We start from the raw sequence: 22675 nt of genomic DNA on the forward strand, positions 1-22675 counted from the left end.
ACGTTTTCGTTCGTGGGTTAAAATAAAATGCTGATAGACTTCTTTGTGTGTTGACATAGAAACACATATGATTGAAATGCAAGCGTCAGCGGATGTTGTGAAATGAAATGAAATTTTGAGTTTTACGTCCCACGGTTATGCCGGTTAGGCTAAAGGAGACGGTGATAATGAGTAATGAATGAAATGGTGGAATGAAGAAAGTGGGAGGAAACGGGAGAACCCCGAGAAAACCCACGCACACGGTGTTTGTCCACCACAAAGACAGCGGATGTTGTATCGTATTACTTTTGTTTTACTACAAACGTGTCAGCATGATATATGAAAAAAGCAAACATTGACATTCTCTTATGGACTATGAGGAAAATGAAATGTCGTCACAGTTACGAAAGGTGGTCCAGGAAGAAAGCATTCTGGATGATGTCATGATCAGAATTGCGATTCTAGATATCGTAACTATTGAGAAACGTGAATGACGTCACGATCGATTTTTACACATCGTATTGGTTCATGATTCATGACGAAAGCAGCGTTTTGATTGGTTCGTTGTGATGTCATTTTATGAATTTCCTCGTTTCTGATTTGTTGATGATGACATCGTTTTCATAGCAACCTAAATAAAAATCTAAATTTCATTTTTCAAATCCTACATCGCCCTCAACTGTCAAGTGAAGAAGGTGTGGTTTTTGGAAGTGTCTTCATTTAAGCTTTACTGCGCCGACTTTTTGTTCATTGAATTTGAGGAAAGTTCAGTGAGATTTTATTTTTTCACAAGATTCGAAAATCATTTTTATTTAATATTTGTGGGAACTACACATGAGGATCACTAATACACTGTTTTACTTTTAGCACAAATATTTAGGCTATGAGAGCATTATGAAGGAATTAGTGGAATGGGAAAATGGGAGTACCCCGAATAAACTCACGAGATCGAATCAGGAATCCCACACATTAAAAGTACCGTGTTCTCTAAAACTAAGCACAAAAAATGATATGGTTTGTTTATTTTGGTTTAGCGTCCCTTCAGTAGTGTGGGGGGCTAGGAATACAGCTTAATGTTGAATCTCATCGCCCGTCGGGAATTGAACCATTGACTAGAAATGTGTGCGCTAATCATTAGCCTGGTTTTAAAAAATGCATTACAAAATTTCAAAAACTACGCCTGAGAATAATATGGTTCGATTCCCTTTGAAATCATTATTTTACTTTAGCGTCCCTTCAGCTTAACGTGATATTCGAGCAACCACCCGGGATTGAACCAGGGCCAGAGGTGTGTACGCCAACCATTTAGCTTAGTTTAGAAAAGAATGTATGATAACACATGAGAATAATAAATTTCAGAAAAGGCTTGAGAGTGATCCGACGTGGAAAGCAAACCCACCGAGGATTGAACCAGGGCCTTCCATGTTAGAAGCATGACGCTAACCGCTTAGTCATAATGAAAAAAAAAGAGTGCTGGATATTTGGTTAAAAGTTTTACGCAATATAGATTTTGTATTGACAATTACATATGCGTAACGTTAACCCTTAGAAACCGATATTATCCAATACGTACATAATAGTTTTCAAGAGATGTTGGACCATTTATTAGCCAATGTCGACGATGAGGCGATGGTTGGTTTATCCGTAATATCGCCACGAAACACCAATAAGCCATTTTGGGTAAGTTTTCGCCAAGCACGAAACCTGACACTGGAAACAATGTGGGCATCGTTCGAAAGAGTTTTACAAAGTAACAATTCGTTTCTTCTCCACGAACCATTCACCGTTCATTTTCATCGTGTGGATATTCCAAGAGGATACGGATATGGAGATCGTTTAGCCCAAGGAATACAACAAAATGAAGAATTGTTACGTTGCCAGCGAGGGATTGTACGCGTAAAAAGTCAAGATTCAAGGTGTCTGTCGTACACCCTTGTCATTGCTATTGGCCTGAAGACATACAAGAATGTAGATGTCAAACGATATAAGCAGTATAAAAATCAGAGAAAATGTATTGTGGATCAAAAAGTCGATGCGTTATGTTCAAATGCAGGAGTAAAATTGAATCATGGTGCTAGTGTAAATGAAATTCGACAATTCCAGTCATACCTCAAAGAATATACAATTAGTGTATACTAGTTTCTCAGGCCATGACATCATGTACGAGGGGCACAACGATGAAAATCACACTCTCATAAATTTGATTTATTTGGCTGGACACTTTGATATCATCCAATCTTTAACTGTTTGTTTTGCAACCAAGTTCTACCGTGAAGCGTGCCATTAAATAATATGATCAGCGTAACAGACATGTGAAAAATTGTCCTGTAGCGTGCTCCATATGCTTACAAAGACCTGTATGTGACAAGAATCAAACGCTGATATTGTGCAACGACAGCAATGGTCAATTTTACGGCGAAGAATGTTTTAATAATCATCGTAATGCAGTATATCATCAAGGAGGACCTGTATGTAAAATGGTGAAGCAATGTACTAAATGTTACAGAGTATATTCTTTTGTACGAAGTGGATAACGCATTCATGACTGCAATGAGATCTTTTCTAATGTTTGTAAGAAGATTGTTCCAGGATCGCATCAATGTTTCATGCTTCCTGATCAACAATGCTTGAAACGTGGTATTCCTTCACTCATGCATGCAAAGAAAGCCTTATTGATTTTCTACGATATAGAATCCATGCAGAACAAGAACATTGACGATAACATGTTTGTATACGTTCCGAATTTATTGGTTGCACAACAAGTATGTTATACATGTGTTGAAAACAATAATACCCAGCAGTCTTGCAGTATGTGTGGTTAGCGCCAGCATATTTTCCAAGCAGACGATCCAATTTATAATTTTCTCCAGTACTTGTGGTAACCTCTTTCCAATATAAATAGGATTTTCTGTCTCACTCACAAGTCGAAGGGTTACGATGGACATTTTATTCTAAAGACTATGGTAGAACAATGTCAATGGAGACCTGACGTCATATTAAATGGGACCAAGATACTGAGTTTAACCTTGAATAATCTGACGTTCATTGACTCTTTGAACTTCCTGCCTATGGCATTAAGCAAATTGTCGAAAGCGTTCAATTTACCCGCAAACCAAAGGGTACTTACCGCATTTCTTCAACATCAAGGAAAATCAACCGTATATTAGACCACTTCCAGAAACGAAGTATTATGGTGCAAATGAAATGACCGTTGAAGACAGGAACAAGTTCATGCAGTGGTACAACGACCATCGTAATGACACGTTTGATTTCCAGAAGGAAATTATCAACTATTGTATTCAAGATGTCAATGTACTGCGACAAGCATGTGTTTCGTTTATGACGTCATTTGAAGCAGAAACCAGAGTGAATCCCCTCTTGGAGACGATAACGATTGCAAGTGCATCCAATTTAGTATTCCGCCGGAATTTCCTCAAGCCCAATACCATTGGAATTCTACCGGCACATGGTTATCGATGGAGAAGTACCCAATCGATCTCTTCAATGCAATGGCTGGCCTACATTGAAAAAAACCGAAGGAAAACAAATCTTACATGCGGCTCGACAAAAAGAAGTGTTTATTGCGGAATTCCATGTTGATGGCTACTACCAAGATCCTGAGACATTAGAGGAGAACGTCTATGAGCATGCCGGCTGTTTTTATCACGGTTGTAAAGTGTGTATTACTACAGGCCGTAATCATCCCACCTACGGCAATCCAGAAGACTCCATGGAATTCCGTTATGAACGAACGCAACGAAAAAAATGAAAGACTGCGTGAATTGGGGTACATTGTACATGAAATGTGGGAGTGCGAATTTAAACAGTTCTTGAAACAAAATCCAGCAATGGCGACGTATGTCAAGAACCACCCATACATGAACCGGAGACCCTTAAATCCAAGAGATAGCTTTTTTGGAGGTAGGACCAATTGTGTGAAATTGTACTATCAAGTCGACGAAAAAGCAGAAGAAAAAATAAAATATTTCGATATTGTTTCGCATTATCCGTTCACAAATAAGTGCGCTAAATACCCTGTAAGTCATCCTAGAATTTATCTACAGGGTGATGAAAATATACCATCAATAAATAAAGTTAATGGTCTGATCAAAATGACGATATTGCCAAGTCGCCATCTTTATCATGGTCTCCTCCCATATCGATGCAACAAGAAACTACTGTTTCCACTGTGTGCTGCTTGTGCCGAAGAAATGAACCCAGACTCTACAGCAACGCGTACGCACAACGATCAGGAGCGATGCCTCGCTGGAACATGGGTACCATATGAAATACAAAACGCAATAGAATTAGGATATCAACCGGTGGAAATCTTTGAAATTTGGGATTATGACATTCAACAATATGACCCCATCACGAAAACAGGTGGCTTGTTCACGGAATTCATCAACACGTTTTAGAAATTGAAAATGGAAGCTTCTGGATGGCCAAGTTCATGTGTCACCGAAGAAGACAAAACAAAATTTATACAAACCGTCCTGGAGCGTGAAGGTATTGCATTGGATCCGACCAAAATTGAAAATAATCCTGCACGAAGAAGTTTATCTAAACTTTGTGTTAACTCTTTATGGGGCAAGCTCTCACAGCGTACAAACTTTAGCCAGACCACAATTATTGATCGGCCGGAAGAATTTTATGAAAAACTCACTTCCCCCGACATTGAACTCCATGAAATTGTACCCATCAATGATACCATGTTGTATGCGTTCTGGGGGTACAATGAACATGTGCCTGTTCAAAATCGAAACACCAATGTCCTTTCAGGCGCATTTACAACATGTCAGACACGTCTGGAACTGTACAAGTACCTGGAAATGTTGCAGTAACGTGTTTTATATTTCGACACGGATTCTGTGATATTTACAGAAAAGCCGGGGGAGCCAACCATTGAACCTTCCACGTATTTGGGATGCTTATCGGATGAGATGGAGTCTTATGCACAACGACCGTACATCAAGTCATTTGTTAGTGGAGGGCCGAAAAATTACAGTTTAGAAATATATAATCCAGACACCAACGTCACCAGTTACATATGTAAAATTAAAGGATTTACCTTAAATTACAATCCAGGACAGCAATTAAATTTCAATACGCTAAAAGAAATGATTACGAATCAGTGCCGTGGACAAGTCACCATTACCATCCCTCAAAATATGTAGGACCAAAAACCATACCATGGTCACTCGCAAAGAAGAAAAATATACAGCATACAGTACACAAAACGTCGATTTAAAGAACTCAATTCCTATGATACGGTTCCGTACGGGTACGTTAAAAAACGGAAGTTGGAACAGGAAAAAGAAGATGAAGAAAAAACTGTAAATACCCAAAGAGGCCACCAATGTAACAGTCTTTTTTCCTTTTCTTTTTTTCCTCCTTGACCGTAAAGCAGCAACACCAAGAAAGAAAATGCAATACCCAGAAGAGTTCATAAACCACCAACACCATCAGTGGAAGAAATGCAGTCATCTCGTACCCGAGGGGGAAGATGGAACTAAAAAGAGAGTGTCACACATCCATCTTTTACGAGTAAGTTTTATTTCTCTCTTATCAATGTTTACTCGTTTTTCATTGTTCAGGAAAAAAGAAATTCATAAAGTAATCTATTGTTTCTTCTTTTCCTTTAGAGGATACGTCTACAAGATTCAAAAATGATGACACGTCCAAAATATTCATTAACTAGATTCTATATTTATTGTGTGAATAAAATTGTATGAGAAAAGCACATACCTTTCGTTAAAATACAACAAGTTGACAAAAATATGTTTTATTATTTCTTGAAACCCCGAACACTTGTTTTCAAATAATGGTAATCTTGAAAATTTAAGGTGGGAAGTATATCCAAGATATGGTTTAAATGATTAGTTTGAAAATATTTTGTTCGAAAATTGATTTGAAAATTTAGTTTTTGAAATTTGATTTTTAATTTTTAGTTCGAAAATTTTAAAATTTAGTTCGAGAAAAAAGTTTGATTTGAAAATTTTTTGATGTGATTTACATCTTTAGTTCGAAACTTGTTTTTAAAAATTGGTTTAGTTCGATTTTTTTTTCAATTTTTTTGGGGGGTCGAAAATATTTTTGGTTTCAATTTTTTTAGTTCGATAAATTTTTGATCTGAAAATTTAGTTCGATTTTTTTTTATTTTTTATTTTAAAATATACTTTAGTTTGAAAAATTTTTGTTTCAATTTTTTATTTCGAAATATTTTTAATTTTTTAGTTCGAAAAAATTTTAGTTTTGAATTTTTTTAGTTTCAAAATTTTTGTTTTTAAATCTTTTCTTTCAATTTTTTAGTTCAAAAATTTTTTGTTGGAAAGTTTTTGTTTGATTTTTTTTTCAATTTTTTTGGTTCGAAAATATTTTGTTTCAATTTTTTAAGTTCGAAAAAATTTTAGTTTTGAAATTTTTTGTTTCAATTTTTTTAGTTCGAAAGAATTTTAGTTTTAAAATTCTTTGACTCTGCGGAACCGTTCCAAAAAGAATCGGAGCAGTTTAGGTAAGAAAAATCTGGCAACACTGTTTCCATTAATGAAGCGCTTACTGACCAACAAAACGCTGAGCGTTTAAAAATCGCTTAAACTCACTACAATATGTTATAAGAGTTCTAACAATGAAATCTACAAGCGACAAGGATGGACCCCTCTTTCACCATTGTTAAAATAAATGTATTCTTTCAGAGATGACATGATCTACATATAAGGCTGGCTGTCTCTCCATCAAGGTAAGAAAACTGGTAATCATCTTATCTGTCAAAGAGAACGATAATATTTAATTTAAATTTCAGTACAATATCATGATACCAAAAAGGGTTATTTAAGGAGGGGGATTGAACCCTCCATGGGAACTTTATGGTAAGAAAAAAGATAACCATAAAGAGGGAACAAAATTCTAAAATCCCGGTCAAGGGTGGATCGACTCATCTCATGACGTCATATCACGTGACCTAAAAAATTAAATTTTCCTCATGGGCTGGGGTTAAGATCATGTGATTTCTATCCTCCAATCAAAATTGAGGTACCAAAACATTCATCTTACCCATAAAATGAAACGATTTTCAAAAATTCAGAGTGAGGGATTTCCCCACAAGGATGACTCATAACGTTATACCATGTAACCTGTTCACCGTGTGGTGGGTCTAAAATCATGTTACTTCTATCGTCCAATCAGAATCGAGGTACCAAAGTACACATCAAAGAGGATACCCGAATTTCAAAAGAGCTCCTTCGTGGCTAAGCGGTTAGCGCACGCGCCTTTGGCGTGGGATACCCGGGTTCGATTCCCGGCGGGAGCTCATGTGGTTCGGATTCCACGTTAATCAGTAGGTCCACGTCTCATATAGCCTCGCTGCTGAAAGGGACGCTAAACTAAAATCAACTCAACTCAACTCAACCGAATTTAAAAAATCCCAGGGCCTAAGATCACGTGACCTCTACCAGCCAATCAGAATCAGGTATCAAAGCACTGATCTTACCCGTAAAAGGAAACGAATTTTAAAAAATCCAAGAGCTTAAAATCACGTGATCTCTATCAACCAATCAGAATCGAGGTACCAAAGTACTCGTCAAAGAGGATACCCAAATTTCAAAAATCCCAGGGTCTAAGATCATGTGACCTCTATCAACCAATCAAATTCAAGGTACCAAACCACTCATCTTACCCGTAAAAGGGAACGAATTTTAAAAAAGCCCAGAGCCCAAGATCACGTGACCTCTATCAACCAATCAGCATCGTGGTAACAAAGCATTCATCTTACCCGTAAAAGGGAACGAATTTCAAATATCTCAGGACCTAAGATCACGTGACATCTATCAACCAATCAGAATCAGGTATCAAAGAACTCGTCTTACCCGTAAAAGGGAACGAATTTCAGATATCCAAAGTGAGGGATTTCCCCGCAGGGTGACTCATGACGTCATACCACGTGACCTGGAAATTTGAATTTCCCGCGTGGGCGGGGCCTAAAATCACGTGACCTCTATCAACCAATCAGAATCGAGAAAATTTTTGCTGACTTGGCGATCCATAACGGGGTCCCTACTACTGCAGAGCCAGCAGAATTTCATACTTTCGAATCAAGCTAATATGCATACTGCTATGTTAGGTTTTCACAAACAGACTAATGTAAACATTCCATTAAAATGAAACTGAACATATTCTATTTATTGTAATAGATAAACAATACTTAATACCTATCTTAATGAAGATGAAATCAATGTTCATCTGGAGAAATTATTTTATCCTAAATGATTTTCTTCACTCTCATAACAAACAAAAAAAATAACTGTAACACTTCAAACACTTTTATAATTTACACACTTTCATTACCTTTCTAAAACTTTTAATTGAACATTAACGTTGAATATACCAACAGTTTATCAACTAAGTCGTCTTAGATTTTTCTCCAATCCCAAAATACGAGTGGTTTTTCGTTATTAAGATATGTTTAAGCGGGGTACGAATATAGAATCTGAAAATCGGGTGGTACCCGCTAAAATCGGGTAATAAGCCAACACTAAGCTAAATAGAAAATAAGGCATATCCCTATTTAAGATCACTACACATGCAACTCATGAAATGACCTTTTATATTATTATTACTTTTTCTCCTTGTTTTTAAAAATAATAGGCTACTGCCACTCTTTCTTTTGTTAACAAAAAAGCACCATCTACCTCTCTCTAAAAAAAGAAAAGAAAAGAAAGAAAATCTCGATCGCAATACACAATTTTATTGCTGATATGTTACCACTCCGACAAATGCAAATGTTGTGGTTTTGCATGTGTTGACTTCTTTCTTATCGCAAGTCCCAGATACCTGCAATAGTTTATGCGTGAAGGAAACACCGATCATATTTTATTCTGTATCTTTTTACTTCCCAATAACGATAGCCCTGCCTCTTTGTGAGAAATTGCAACTTATTTTAATATTCTGCCAATTGTAAAAGTATACTCATCAAGAATTTCCCTATACTTTAAGACATGTTAAGAAAAAATAACTTCTTTCCCCTCTGCAAATTTTCGAAACCGAAACCGCAAAAGCGGTTTTCAAAACCGACATTTCGTTTCTATGAAATTTCACTTTTTTCGAAAACCGGTTTTCGGTTTTTTCAAAAACCGATTTCGACAGCACTAGTTGGGATCCGCTTGGCTGTACAAGTGTACATATCATTTATTGTTAACCTTGTATAGATTTTTAATGTTTTCTTTAGCATTATGTAAGATATTCAATTAAACATTTAATTTTTGGTTGGGGTCCCGGGTTCGATCCCAGCCCCCGCCAAGTGAACTTTGTGGTGGACAAACACCGTGTGCGTGGGTTTTATGGGGATTCTCCCGTTTCCTCCCACTTTCTTCATTCCACCATTTCATTCATTACTCATCATCACCGTCTCCTTTAGCCTAACCGGCATAACCGCGGGACGTAAGGATTTCATATAAACATTTAATTTATTTAACGACTAGCTGAAGTACGTGAAGAATAAAGTATTTCAACCCCCTCCGACCTCTGAATACGCATTGGAGATGAATTTGGAGTTAAATGGCATCTGGTGTCACTATTTATTTCCCAGCCCAAATCGATGGAGCTGAACTTGGGTTTCAGTGACATTGGTTGCGTTACTAAGCAACCCCAAATTCATCTTTCTAAGTTGAGAACATCGTGAGATACAATTTTTTTTGCATAACTCTTGTGCCCCCGATCCTCCCTTAGGATACGCTCCTTAATCAAAATAACATAACAAAAACACAAGTTAGATATGGTGTGTACCAGAAGTAGGGGAGATCGGGGCAGTTTTCTATAGGGGCACGTTTCCCAACTGGCTTTAGTTCTGAAAGGATCAGGTAGATCGCTCCTGCGGGTGGACTGGCTGAAACAGCAATGCTTGGCACGCTATCTACGCTAGTTTCAGTTGAATAGCTGTGTTGACGTAGGCAGGAGATCTTGTGAAATCATTTTTTCGAAAATGAGTAAAGTATCAGGTCTACATTAAAACTTAAAATACATGTACTAGTGTTAAACGTACTGCTTTGACATTGCATGTACTAAAGATGGTATTCTTCCTTTACATAATGATGTGTTTATTTTGCAAATTATATACACCATTACTCGTCAAGGTTATGTTGAAGTTCAAAAATGGCGATGGGGCAGGTTTACCAAAAATATACGGGGCACATATTCCAAACTTTTTCCGGTCTCAGTCAGTTTCTTTAGTTGTATTAGGACTATAACAAATGTAAGTAGGGCCTACTGTGTAGAAAAATCTCCGAAATAACTATGTATGGTACAAAATACGTAGCTTTTGACCACCACGCAGCCAGGCGGGGTATAAAAATAGCAAATGTAATTCTATGCTGACACTTTTTTTTTTTTTTTTTTGCAAAAATGACGTCCAAACAACCCCCTCGAAATATCGAAGGTGCTGTGGCCCTATCCCTCCCACCAAAAAATTACTGAATATGTGCTTGCCATTGACTACATAGTTTATTGTGTAACAAATTTTAATTCGATTGATGAAGATGATGAAGATTGTTTATGCATTTATTGCTTTGAACCTTTCTCCAACTCTCAGGCAAAAAAAAAAAAAAAAAAACGTGGGTGAGGAGCACAAAATGCCACAACTGGGCACAAGAAAACTTTACAAAAGGAGACTTTTTTTTGCGTTCATTGCGATTCCGACAATGATGACTTTGGTTAACTTGTCTATTAGGCCTACCATAATCTCACTTCTGTATACTGTCCAAGCAATAAACAAAAGGTACATTGAAAGGTACATTATTACCTGTTTTAGCATGTGAAGTAGTTGGAACACTTGCCCTGTACAGTTTTAGTAAGTTGGCCAACTTGCCCCGCATACTGGGCACATTTTCCAACGTCACATGATCACACTTAACCATTGGTAGTGAAACTCAATATTCATTTTGTGAAAAAATACCTGTTCCACTTCGTTCATAAAGGTATAAGGAATATAATGATATCATGCTTACCTCTAAATAGGTTGCAGATAAAATACCACACACGCAATTAAAAAAAAAAGTTGGTAAATGTGCCCCGGTCTCCCCTAACCAAATTGATCCAGCGGTCCAGGAGGAGTTGATGGTCAAAGATTGTTACATTAATTTATATACAGGGTGTCCATTCAATCCTTTGCCACCCCATGCATCTTCAAAACGACTGTGTATATGACAAAACGCAAAAATACGAAGATACACGGGGTGGCAACGATTTTTATGGACACCCTGTTTATAAAAGATGCTCCTAACTCCATTAAAAATGGGATTTTCAGAGTCACAGTTCCTATTATTGTAATGAATATTTTATATACCAAGTTTCAAGTTCCTAAGATGAGATTATTTTGATATACTGAAGTTTCGTATAAATTTTGCTCCCCAGCTCCTCCCTTCGCATACGAATTTTAATTAAAATAACATGATAAAAATATAAATTGCGCTATTGTCAGTTATGTGCCAAACATAATCAAAATCGGTCTAGCAGTCTAGGAGGATTTGAGGGACAAAACTCTATACATTAGTTTTTATATACGTATTGTAGTGGCTACGGTGAACCCTAAGGGGGGGGGGGGCGGTGAGCTCGATTGTGGTCTACTGGTAGGAAATTTCAGTTTAACTTTTTAATACATTGCTACTATCACTTGCGTTACGAGAAAATAGCTCTTATGAATAATCACTTCGTCAACTTGGCAACTGCCCACCAGGTCGCGAAGGCTGACCAAATATGACAAATCTAAAGACATGGATTTATGATTAATTTACTAGGAATCCCACCAGAGAGACTGGACGTATAAAGAAGCGGTGTGACATATGCACTTGATCTTTGAAATACAAAACAATCAATAGTGGCGTAATAAATTATCGGACCCCGGCACAAGTCATACATAAGCTGACAATTAGAAGATACTTAGATATACCTTCTAGGCCAATACTCCAACTTACTTATCCATTGGGAGTTAAGTACACATTATAATAGTATCACTAACCGTAATGTAGCCAGTTGCGTTCTCAGAGACATAGAGAATGATCTCAAACAAAACAAAGGAATTCCAAGCAGATTCCGCTAATAAACAAATATATTAAGTAAGCGGGCGTTACAAAGAACACATAAACAAATACGCTAGTGTCATGAATAAAGGGGGTGCGGAGCAACCAGCTAAATTACTAGAATATTTTGATTAATCAAAGCAAATAATTTATATGTCAAGACAGCTGACATAAGCAGCTTAATAAACAAAATTCAAGAGCTAATAATATAACCAATTTACAATATAAAACAATAGACCAATTGAGAAAGCGAGTTCCCTTAAATAATGATAAAATTAGTAGTAGCAGTATTGGTTATATCCGCAAGAAAAGGACACAATAGAGTAATGGTGTCGACAAAATAAGTAACTATGACCCCTTTTCAGCGAATGTCTTACTTTAATACTTCAAACGAATGCTAGACCTATCATTCTATTGTATCCACAGGAACCTGGTTCAAAATAATCAACACTCGTAATTAGGAATGTCATGACCACTAGAGTCATTAGCTTTTAAATATTCGAGGGGACGTGCTACATTTTACATACGCAAATTATTGTTTATCTACACACTATGATTGGCTTGGTTTGGTTTAATTTGATAGAAAAAATGTAATTTATCGTAATCCATCTAGTGCAAAGAACTATCAATTATACGAATATGAATTTTATACCTTTCAGTCAAGGAAATTATTATTATTATTATTATTATTATTATTATTATTATTATTATTATTATTATTATTATTATTATTATTATTATTTTACAACATAATAGTACTGCATAGGATTTTCATCCAAATTTACTCCTTTTTGCTTGCGAATGTAAGACTAAAGTAAGTTTGTGGTTGCATATATATTTACCTAAAACTCAGAACTGTTACAACTTGCCACTCAGCGTTGCTACCTAATACAAAGCAGTAACGTAATAACAAACTAAAGGTGAGCTATTATATCAGAATATACAGATAATTACACACAACAGCAAATTTTATGGTGATGTTCTGAAAGGTCTGTAATAAGTTTTAATATTGTAATGTACCCAAACTACATTTAACATCGTAAAAGAAAAACTTTGATATAATACGTCACTAGCGCTGCGAACTGTGTAAAATAAAATTTCCGGGAACACTGTCAGAAATTGTCTACGATATAGGCCTGTCTTAATCAAACTAGCATCAATATTTACGGCCCTACGGTGTAACACTAGCCAGTGGCAAGCTTAGATATGACAGAAAATTGTTGGTTGAGTCATGTTTCCCTCGTGCTCTGCTCCCCTCGTGGTCATGATCGAATTTCAATTTGAAATTATCAACTACCCTGTGACATTTAGATTATGTTCTGTACATCACAGTGAACTTCGTTATACTTATATTCTGTACGTCACAATGAAGTCATAGTCGCGTACGTAGTTTATTCTGATTTGATATATGACCCGTTTAATTTCTGTAATAGCCATTTCTTACTCTGCTCACAGATTAATCTTTATTTGTATCTTATGTATATACATTTCAGGAATAAGCTTCCAGACTTATTGAAACTTGACACGTAAGAAAAAACACACAGCATAGCTGTTGTGAACACACCCAAGTAATTAATTTACGAAATATATTTAGACTCATTTCCAAGCTACAAATGTATAAATAATAATACAAAAACTTGCCCTTTTTCTCATACAAGATTTATGATACTAAGTTTTCTTATTTTTATATTCTACCAATCAAGCCACTAGTAATGAACTTGGCTTGTGTTACACTCGGAATGAGTCTCCCAGAAGCATTGATTGCGTCCACTTTAAATGCAGCTGCATCTCTCGAACGATCCACTACTCATGGTTCTATTGAAGTTGGAAAAATTGGAGATTTAGTTATCATTGACGCACCTAGGTACGTATTTTAAAAAAAAAAATCTAAGGAAAATTTGCGGTTGCAGTTTTGAATGTTAAATTACATACCTAAAATAGAATCGTTTCCAAAAATTTGAAGTTGGGTGGTTGGACATCAGCATGGGCTCCAGATTATAATGGAACTTCATTGGAAATTGAACACGAATTTCAAGCATCAAAGAAAGGAGCCCCAATCATTTAACGGTGATGGATTTTTAATTACAAAATTTAAACAATTCGAAGCTAATTTGGAAAGAACTATTTTGTCAGTAAGTACAAATTAACACGGAATAATTTCCACCATAACGTGATGACAGATCTATCTCCACTGGGGATCGAAGTGTAAGTTCATAGCATAGTTGAAGTAATTATTTGTAATTGGAGAAAATACAAATGACCATACGCACACATATTTCAGCATGTAGCCTACTGCGCACAATCTATCATTAATTTGTATAAGGAAACAAAATAATTTTGAATGTATATAAACTACACCATATGAATAGAAAGAGTATTGCTGTCAATATTTAAATACACTAGTTAACAAAGGTTTTGTTACATAAAAGGAAATACCTGTTCTTAAAGGAACTTTTTGCGCTGAATTCGAATATGCACTCGGTTTTTCTCCATCACGTACGATTTTCCCGTAACAGAGGGATTTTCGGGAAAATCCCTCAAAAATTTCCCTTTTCGTTTATTTTACACCCCAAGATCTTGTCCCCTTGCATATGCTAACATAGAAATTATACCTAAGTATACTTTGATTCATATTTAACAAACCCTCCAAGTTTCGTAATAATCGCTTTATTCTTTCTAGAGAAATAAATATGTTTGTATGTATACTGTGTGTACTGTTTATTGCACCTTATAATAATGCTTTCAGATCTCTTAAGTTGAGGTAAAACGTTTTGCTTTATTACCACAAACACATATATAAAATATAATACAATATAATTTACAAGTGTGACAATTTACAATAAACAATAATACAAATGTACCAAAAGGTCATGAAAAGACAATCAAAACTATCACAATATATGAAACTTCCATTGGGTTACAAAAACGTACACTACTTCCTTCTTTTGTAAGAAATGTTGCATTCTCTAACAAGACCCCAACAATAGTCCCCCATCATTGAAGGATCCCATCGTCCCTGGTACCTTTTCTCCATTGCCATTATATCTTGGTGGAATCTTTCCCCCTGTTCGTCGCTGAGAGCACCTAGGTTAGCAGGAAAGAAGCTGAGGTGGGAGTGCAAAAAGTGGATTTTTAAAGACATCCTACAACCCAACTCTTTGTATTTCTGTATCATGTCCTGTACGATTTCTGTGTAACTCTCAGCTTTGTTATTGCCCAGAAAGTTGCGCACAACACACTTAAATGCTGTCCAGCTCAGCACTGTTTAACTTGCTGTCAAAGCTATCATCAAGCATTAATTTCCTAATTTGGGGACCAATAAACACTCCCGCTGAAATCTTAGCATCACTCAGGTTAGGGAACTTATCTCGCAAATACTTGAAACCTTCACCAGATGTGTCCATGGCTTTGACAAAGTTTTTCATAAGTCCTAACTTGATATGAAGTGGCGGTAGTAATATCTTACTAGGATCTACCAAAGGAGCGTATTTGACGTTGCATTCTCCAGGTACGTAATTCACTCTAGGTTCCCATTCTTTCACTTCATAATGTTTGTCATCAGCTCGGCTATCCCATAAACATAAAAAACATTGGTACTTCGTGTAACCGCACTGCAGTCCTAATAAAATACCAACTACCTTGAGATCACAACATATTTGCCAACAATGGTCCTTGTAATTTATAAGATTTAGCAAATCATGGTGTCATAGGATTCCTTAATCTTCACTGAGTGCGCAAGTGGTATAGAAGGTTTTTTATTTCCATTATGTAAAAGGACAGCTTTAAGGCTGACCTTTGACGCGTCGATAAATAACCTCCATTCTTCTGGAACGTAAGGAATTCCTAGCTCCGCCATCAACCCATTTATATCCGTACATACGCACACATTATCTTGCATTGAGAAATAGCTTGAAAATTGAACATGCCTTTTCCTGTACACTGATATGTTCGTTTCTGCATCCAATAAGTTCCACTGCTGGAGCCTTGATCCCAGAAGTTCCGCCTCTTGTTTTGTCAGGTGCAAATCACGGACTAGGTCATTAAGTTCACATTGCCGGATGAAATGTGGCTCGCGAACACAGTCAGGGATGAACGTTGGATCCTTGGATGTACATGTTGATGTCGATGGTTCATCAAGGTCATGATCATCATCAGAGTCTTTTGGCCATATCTCTTCCCAGTTGGTAGGGGGCTCGGGAAGTGGAAGTTATCCCCGTGCGGAATAGGTCTAATTGCGGATTTAACGTTGGGATAACTTATCGTGTATTTGCTTTTTTTAGAATGTCCCTTAACTACTGTGAGACAAAAATAACAATCATCCAGATGGTTGGTGGGTTCTCTCCACACCATTGGTACAGCAAATTTCATGAACCTCCGTTTCCCTTGGCCCATGCAAGTAAAGTGACGTAGCACGACGCACAAATTATGTTTGATAACATAACATAACATTTGATAACAAATATTGATAACCATTTCATGAACAAAACGAAAAATCTTGGAGAATATTATATATATGTATTAAGATATACATATACTGTACGTTTAAAAAAAATATACGTTGGAAGTACATTCTATTTTTATACACGTTTCTAATTTACAGAGAGCAATACAAGTGTGTTGTTGACTATTGTAAATATTCATTTTTATGTCTGTGTTTGTAGTAATAAAGCAAATCGTTTTTACCCCAACTCAGGAGATCTGAAAGCATTACTATAAGGTGCAATAAACAGTGCACACAGTATACATACAAATATATTTATTTCTCTAGAAAGAACAAAGCGATTTTTACGAAACTTTTAGGGTTTATTAAATATAAATCAAGGTATACTTAGGTATAATTTCTATGTTACTATATGTAAGGGGACAGGAGCTAGGGGAATAAAATATCTGAAAAAGGGAAATTTTTGAGGGAATTTCCCGAAAATCCCTCTGTTACGGGAAAACTGTACGTGATGGAGAGAAACCGAGTGCATATTCGAATTCGGCGCAAAAAGTTCCTTTAAGATCAGGTGATTTTTCTCATGTAACAAACAAAAAGTTTAAATTTGTTAACTAGTGATATTGATCTTAAAATTTCTATAAATTTTACTTAGTTAAGAGTGTTCTTTCTTTTATACTGAAATTGATGCAGTGTGTTGAAATTATTATTTTGAATCCTGTATATTGTATTTAACTTTTTCGAAAATAATAGGAAATAAGTAAAAGAAAAGAGAAGTGAACATGGAACAAATGAGTGGAGCAAATATGTGTAAAATAGATTTAGATATTTGTAAAATATTGAACCGTTCCTATTAGCACATCCGATTTTTGGTTAACAATGCATTATTAAGATTTGCAAACTTTCTCATTTTAATTATTAATTATTATTATTCTCAGGTGGGAACATGTAATATACCAACTTGGAGCTCATAATGAAATCATTACAGCAGTTATTAAAAAGGGAGAGATCGTCTACAAGAAATAGGAATCTACTGGACATTGTTTTTTTTTTTTAATACAATTCAATATTAGCATGAGCAATCATTATATTTCATTAAAATAAAATCTTACTGTTTATTATATCAATAATAGTCATATATATGGTGAATTCTTTTTTACAGCTGTATGATGTATTTTCCCCAATGAAAAAAAAATCGTATTTCATGCGTTTTATTTAAGAACAAATCTTCAGCAGTTTGAATAGAACATTTCAAAAAGTAATGAATAAAACTATTTTAAAAATCTCGGTAAGTTTATGAACACCAAAACTGAAATAAATAATCACTCAAGCCTAACAAACCTTCAACATATTGATGTTAGTAATTTGACTATGCATGTGGCTGCTCTTGAGAAAAGTCACATTGGTAAAAATTTAAATTTTACCGTTTCAAGCTAAGAGAAGAATGCTTACTTCATGTACTAATTCTTCTATACAGCTTTATTTCCTTTGTTTGTGGCGATAGAATTTTAATTTCTACCGATATCCTCACCCTGAAAAGCAACTCTGTTCCAAAACCTATTCATGTCCAGGTACTTTGTTACTCATTCTTTTATCGGTACGACAACAAAAGACAGTTTTAGTCCCCAACCACAAAGCAAACTAACAAAATATCACTTCATAATGATAGAAGAGCGAATATTATAATACAGGGTCACCTTTGGCCTTCAGAACAACTCTCATGCGGTGTGATATGGAATCTTAGAGATCACAAATGGTAGAAAATGGAATATTACACCATACCGGTACAATGCATGATTCAGTTCAGCGCGAAAGGATAGAGGCGGAAATCCGAACCGGATTCGTGACTCCAAAACGGGCTACAGATGTTTAATTATATTCAGGTTCGGCGATTGAGCGAGCCAGGAGAGGTCTTCAATGATCTTAAAACCACGCCGCAACAGTTTCAGCTGTGTGAGTGTGAGCATTATTATCCTAAAATAAAGGGCCATTCCTGGATGAAACATCTGAACCATAGGATACGCATGGTTCCCTGAAATAGCGGCAAAATCACTGACGAGACACGACCGACAAGTGTCAACACAGGATCTACTAGAAACTAGAATATTACGGCATACACCATCACAGAGCCGAAGCAGTTTCACGGTTGAGCGGATGCACTGCGAACCATAAGCTTCTTTGGGACTCCGCCACATATAAGCACGGCCCCTGGTATGAAATATGGTGAACGATGACTCACCCAACTATATTATACGTTTCCATTCATCAGTAGTCCATGTTGCGTATTCGCTTTATTATTGGCGTCAAGCTAAATGCTATGGTTCATTATAAGTAGCTTCACCCGTGGAGCCAGACCCCTGTGTTCATGTCATGTAGCTCGCGGTGGACTGGTAGTCGACACAGTCTTAGAAGGTGCTGCTTAAGTTTCTCTGTTACTTGCACCGGCACCGCAGTTGGAGATGGTTCTCAGTGATAATCCACTGTAATGCTGGCGGAATCTGTCATTAAGACATATCCTAGATGTCTGCCTAGATGCCTACCACTGTTCTTCTTCGCCGATGTGGTTTTGCTATGAGTCTTGTAGGCTGTCATCATCTTGGACACTGTCCCTCGCGAAAAATCCATCACATTTGCCACTTCAGTCATTTCCTCCCATGTAACCGACTGCCAACAATTTGCCCTCTTTGAAAAATCAGAGAGGTTGTCCATTTAACACTATCACCATCTGTACACTGGTGTTTTATTGCTCCACACGTAGGACTGAGTTCGCCCTAACATAGCGTCACCAACAGCCCGGCGCTATGGTCGCAACCTGACCGTTCCGAATCCAGACGTATGGAGTGTTTCCACTGGTCTGATAACCATATTATATATATATGACGTGCACTACTTATAAGGTCGAACCACGATAACGAAGAAACTAAAAAAGAGACAAAATCAAACCTTTATTCGGAGCAAATATAACAGGGAGGACACCTACTCACGTATTGGCTAACATCACCGAATGAACAATGTTTTCAACCCGACATCAAGTTAAAATGGAATGACCTAAATTTAATTTCATAATTAGAATCAGCAATGAAAACAAAGACAAAAGAGATGACACTCGCTGATCACTGTTAGAAACTTTTCAACAAATAACGTTAAACTTGTGTCAAATTGAAACGCCTTTTGCGCACACAGATGTAGCGCCCTCATCCACTGGAAATCTTAGAAATAAGTTGAAAAAGAGAAGTATGGTTTCTCCTGAAATTGTGTCGTAGAAGGACAACGATAAACTAGATCCAAATGGAAGTAGTTATAGCGGTTTGTTTTGAATAATCCAGTATTCGTTACATCCTAACCGAAAGTAAATACCAAAAGGGTTACACACCAGAATTTTAAGACAAATAACAGATCAGATATATCCAATTCAAAATTTTTATTACAACAATACAGGGGTTGGAAATAAGCAAATATGCAAATATGTATGTTCATGAAGAAGAAAAAAAAAACAATTACACTAAAAAATCAAAACTAATTAAATATTCATCAATGGTCTTAAAAACGCAAATAACAGAACATTTGGTTCTCTAAACAAAAAGATTGTTGACTAAATCATTATCACTTGAAAAATTTACCGAAAAAGCAAAATGTGAAAAAATTCATTTCAAAATTCGATCATTTAAAAATAAATAGTCTCGAAATATCAAAAGAAAATCAAAATCTGTTATACTCAGCACATGATTCGATATTGTCGATTATAATCAAAGATTTTGCGTGAAACAAACTTTTCATGAATATAATGTTACAAATTTTCCAATTGAAAATTCAGATTTATTTACGTTGATACCTAATAAAAATATGGAACTTCAATTCTCACGATGTCTCCCGAAACTCCATCCCCCTAATTACTCGCGACGTGCAAGCAAATATCCGATTTTTAATAATTCTAAATATCTTCAAAATACACATTCAATAAATATGCAATGAAACAACTCGCATCAGATACAAAATATATATGTATAATACTGTATATATTATTATATATATACAATAATATAAATATGTATAATAAATATACGTAATACTTTGTTCCAATCAGATAATTTTATTGCTCTCTCCTTTATATTTTATACACGAACAGTAAAATGTCGTTAGTTGTTGGCAATTTCCAAGTGAAGCAAAATAACAAAGGATTAAAACCAAATCCCACTTTCATAGAATAAATGCAAGGTAATCACTAATAAATTAGCAAAGTTCTTCTTGATGGGGAGTAAAAATATGAATAATTAAAAAGTGCTCTAAATTACGGTGGAAAACAAACCCAAGTTAGGGTCGAACGAAACGACCACACAACCCAACACCAGTATATTTAAAATAGTACACTCACTATGAAAAAATGATAACACCTTATTTATAGTTTATGAACTTGCTAACACCTCGAATATTCTGCATCCATTCATCCAGATTGTCTCTGTCCTATTAACTCAAGAAATTGACGTAATCAGTAGTGTCATTGATACCGGTTCTAGCGCACCCCCTAACCAACGAATTAGCCCAAATCTTTAAAAATATCTAGTTTACGCACACTTTTTGACTTTCATTTTCCCTCCAGGTGTTAGTTTAAGCATACATTCCCCCTCTCAGTACTTTTGACAAATATTATTTAACAAAGAAGAATAGCACAAAGTAGATTGCGTATTTGCACTGCACATAGGTATTTATGACATTTAAAATCATAAAAACTTACATCTAAAACGTATAACTTATAGTGCTGTCTTTAAATGAAAAAATAGTTTTTGTTTGGTACTAATCGGTTTACAAATAGCTAAATAATAAGAGTTTAACCCTTTCCGGATCCTGGCTTTTTGGGCTATTTTTTAGACTTTCAGTCAAGCAGCTACTGTATCGACACTATTTATCCTAGGATCACGGTTCATACCTCATTCTCTTCAGAATAGAGCTGGCTTTCAAATGGTACCACTTGCATGCTCATACCATATATCAGAAGCGGGAAAAAATGTCAAAGTGAAAGTTTCGGAGGGAAATTTTTTTCTCGAACTTTAGCCCCCCCTTAACCACCCCTGTATCAACGTAGCCATCTAAAAAATCTGAGAAATAGTACTTGGTATACTGAATGTGTGTGCCAAATTTCAAGTTTCTATCTTCAATAGTAAGGGAGGGAGAAATTTTATCAAAATTTCCCACTATGCCCCAAATTACCACAAAACACTATGATCTCAGGGAAAAAAATTCCTGAGACATCCCTAATTACCCTAGGGTCATGTGTCGCCCATATTCTCTTCTGAATAGAACTGCCTTTCAGGCGGTACCATTCGCATGTTTCCATCATGTATCTAAGGTGGGAAATTGCAGAAAAAAGGGATTTTTTTGGTCTAAATTTCCTTTTTTTCAACTTTTAGCCCCTCTGGACCCCCCCTGTTTTAACGCAGAAATCTGAAAGAAAATCTGTTAAATACTACTCGGTGGACTGAATGTTTGTGCACAATTTCAATCTTCTAGGTGCAAAAATAAGCTCGCCAGAAAAAAAAAATAAGAAATTTCCCCATGTTACCCTATACAGAAGTATATTTTGAAAAAAAAATCACTGAGGCGTCCCTAATTACCATAGAATAATAACTCGACCGTCATTCTCTTCAGAATGGAACTGCCTTTCAGACGGTATTACTCACGTGTCTCCGTCATGTATGTGAGGCGGGAAAATCCTGAAAAACGGGATTTTTTGGTCTAAAAATCCCTTTTTTCAGTTTTTCCCCCTCTGGACCCCCCATGTTTTAACCCAGATATCTGAAAAATCTGATAAATACTACTAGGTAGGCTGAATGTTTGTGCAGAATTTCAATCTTCTAGGTGCAAAAGTAAGCCCGCCAAAAAAAAAAATATACCCACCATGTTCCATTTTTCCCTATATAGAAGTATATTTTTCAAAAAATCCCTGAGAGGTCCCTAATTATTTTAGGACAATGATTCGACCGTCATTCTCTTCAGAATGGAACTGCCTTTCAGACGGTATTACTCACGTGTCCCCATCATGTATGTGAGGCGGGAAAATGACGAGAAACGGGATTTTGGGGGTAAAAATATCCCTTTTTCACCCCTTTGCCCCTCTGGTTCCCCCCTGTTTTAGCACTGACATCGGAACAAAAAATCTGGTAAATACTACTTTGTGGAATGAATGTTTGTGCAA

At 36.1% G+C, this 22675-nt stretch overlaps 1 protein-coding gene across 3 annotated transcripts in view; it reads left to right on the forward strand.

Annotated features, from left to right (window-relative positions):
• Positions 1–17685, forward strand: part of LOC145688202 (putative imidazolonepropionase) — a 135258-nt gene extending 117573 nt beyond the window's left edge. The window contains exons 7-8 of one of the 3 annotated variants that reach the window (XM_081762083.1): positions 13751–13911; positions 17424–17685. In XM_081762083.1, the coding sequence (XP_081618209.1) occupies positions 13751–13911; positions 17424–17511 (249 nt within the window). In that variant the 3' untranslated portion in view covers positions 17512–17685. Of the gene's footprint in view, positions 1–5624; positions 5760–13750; positions 13912–17423 lie in introns of those variants that run through there. The other 2 variants (XM_081762084.1, XM_081762085.1) reach the window with 2 other exon arrangements.
• The last annotated feature ends 4990 nt before the right edge of the window (positions 17686–22675 follow it).

The sequence above is a fragment of the Thermobia domestica genome, chromosome 6 (assembly GCF_964235325.1).
Source record: "Thermobia domestica chromosome 6, izTheDome1.hap1.1, whole genome shotgun sequence".
In the NCBI taxonomy this organism is placed as follows: Eukaryota; Metazoa; Arthropoda; class Insecta; order Zygentoma; family Lepismatidae; genus Thermobia; species Thermobia domestica.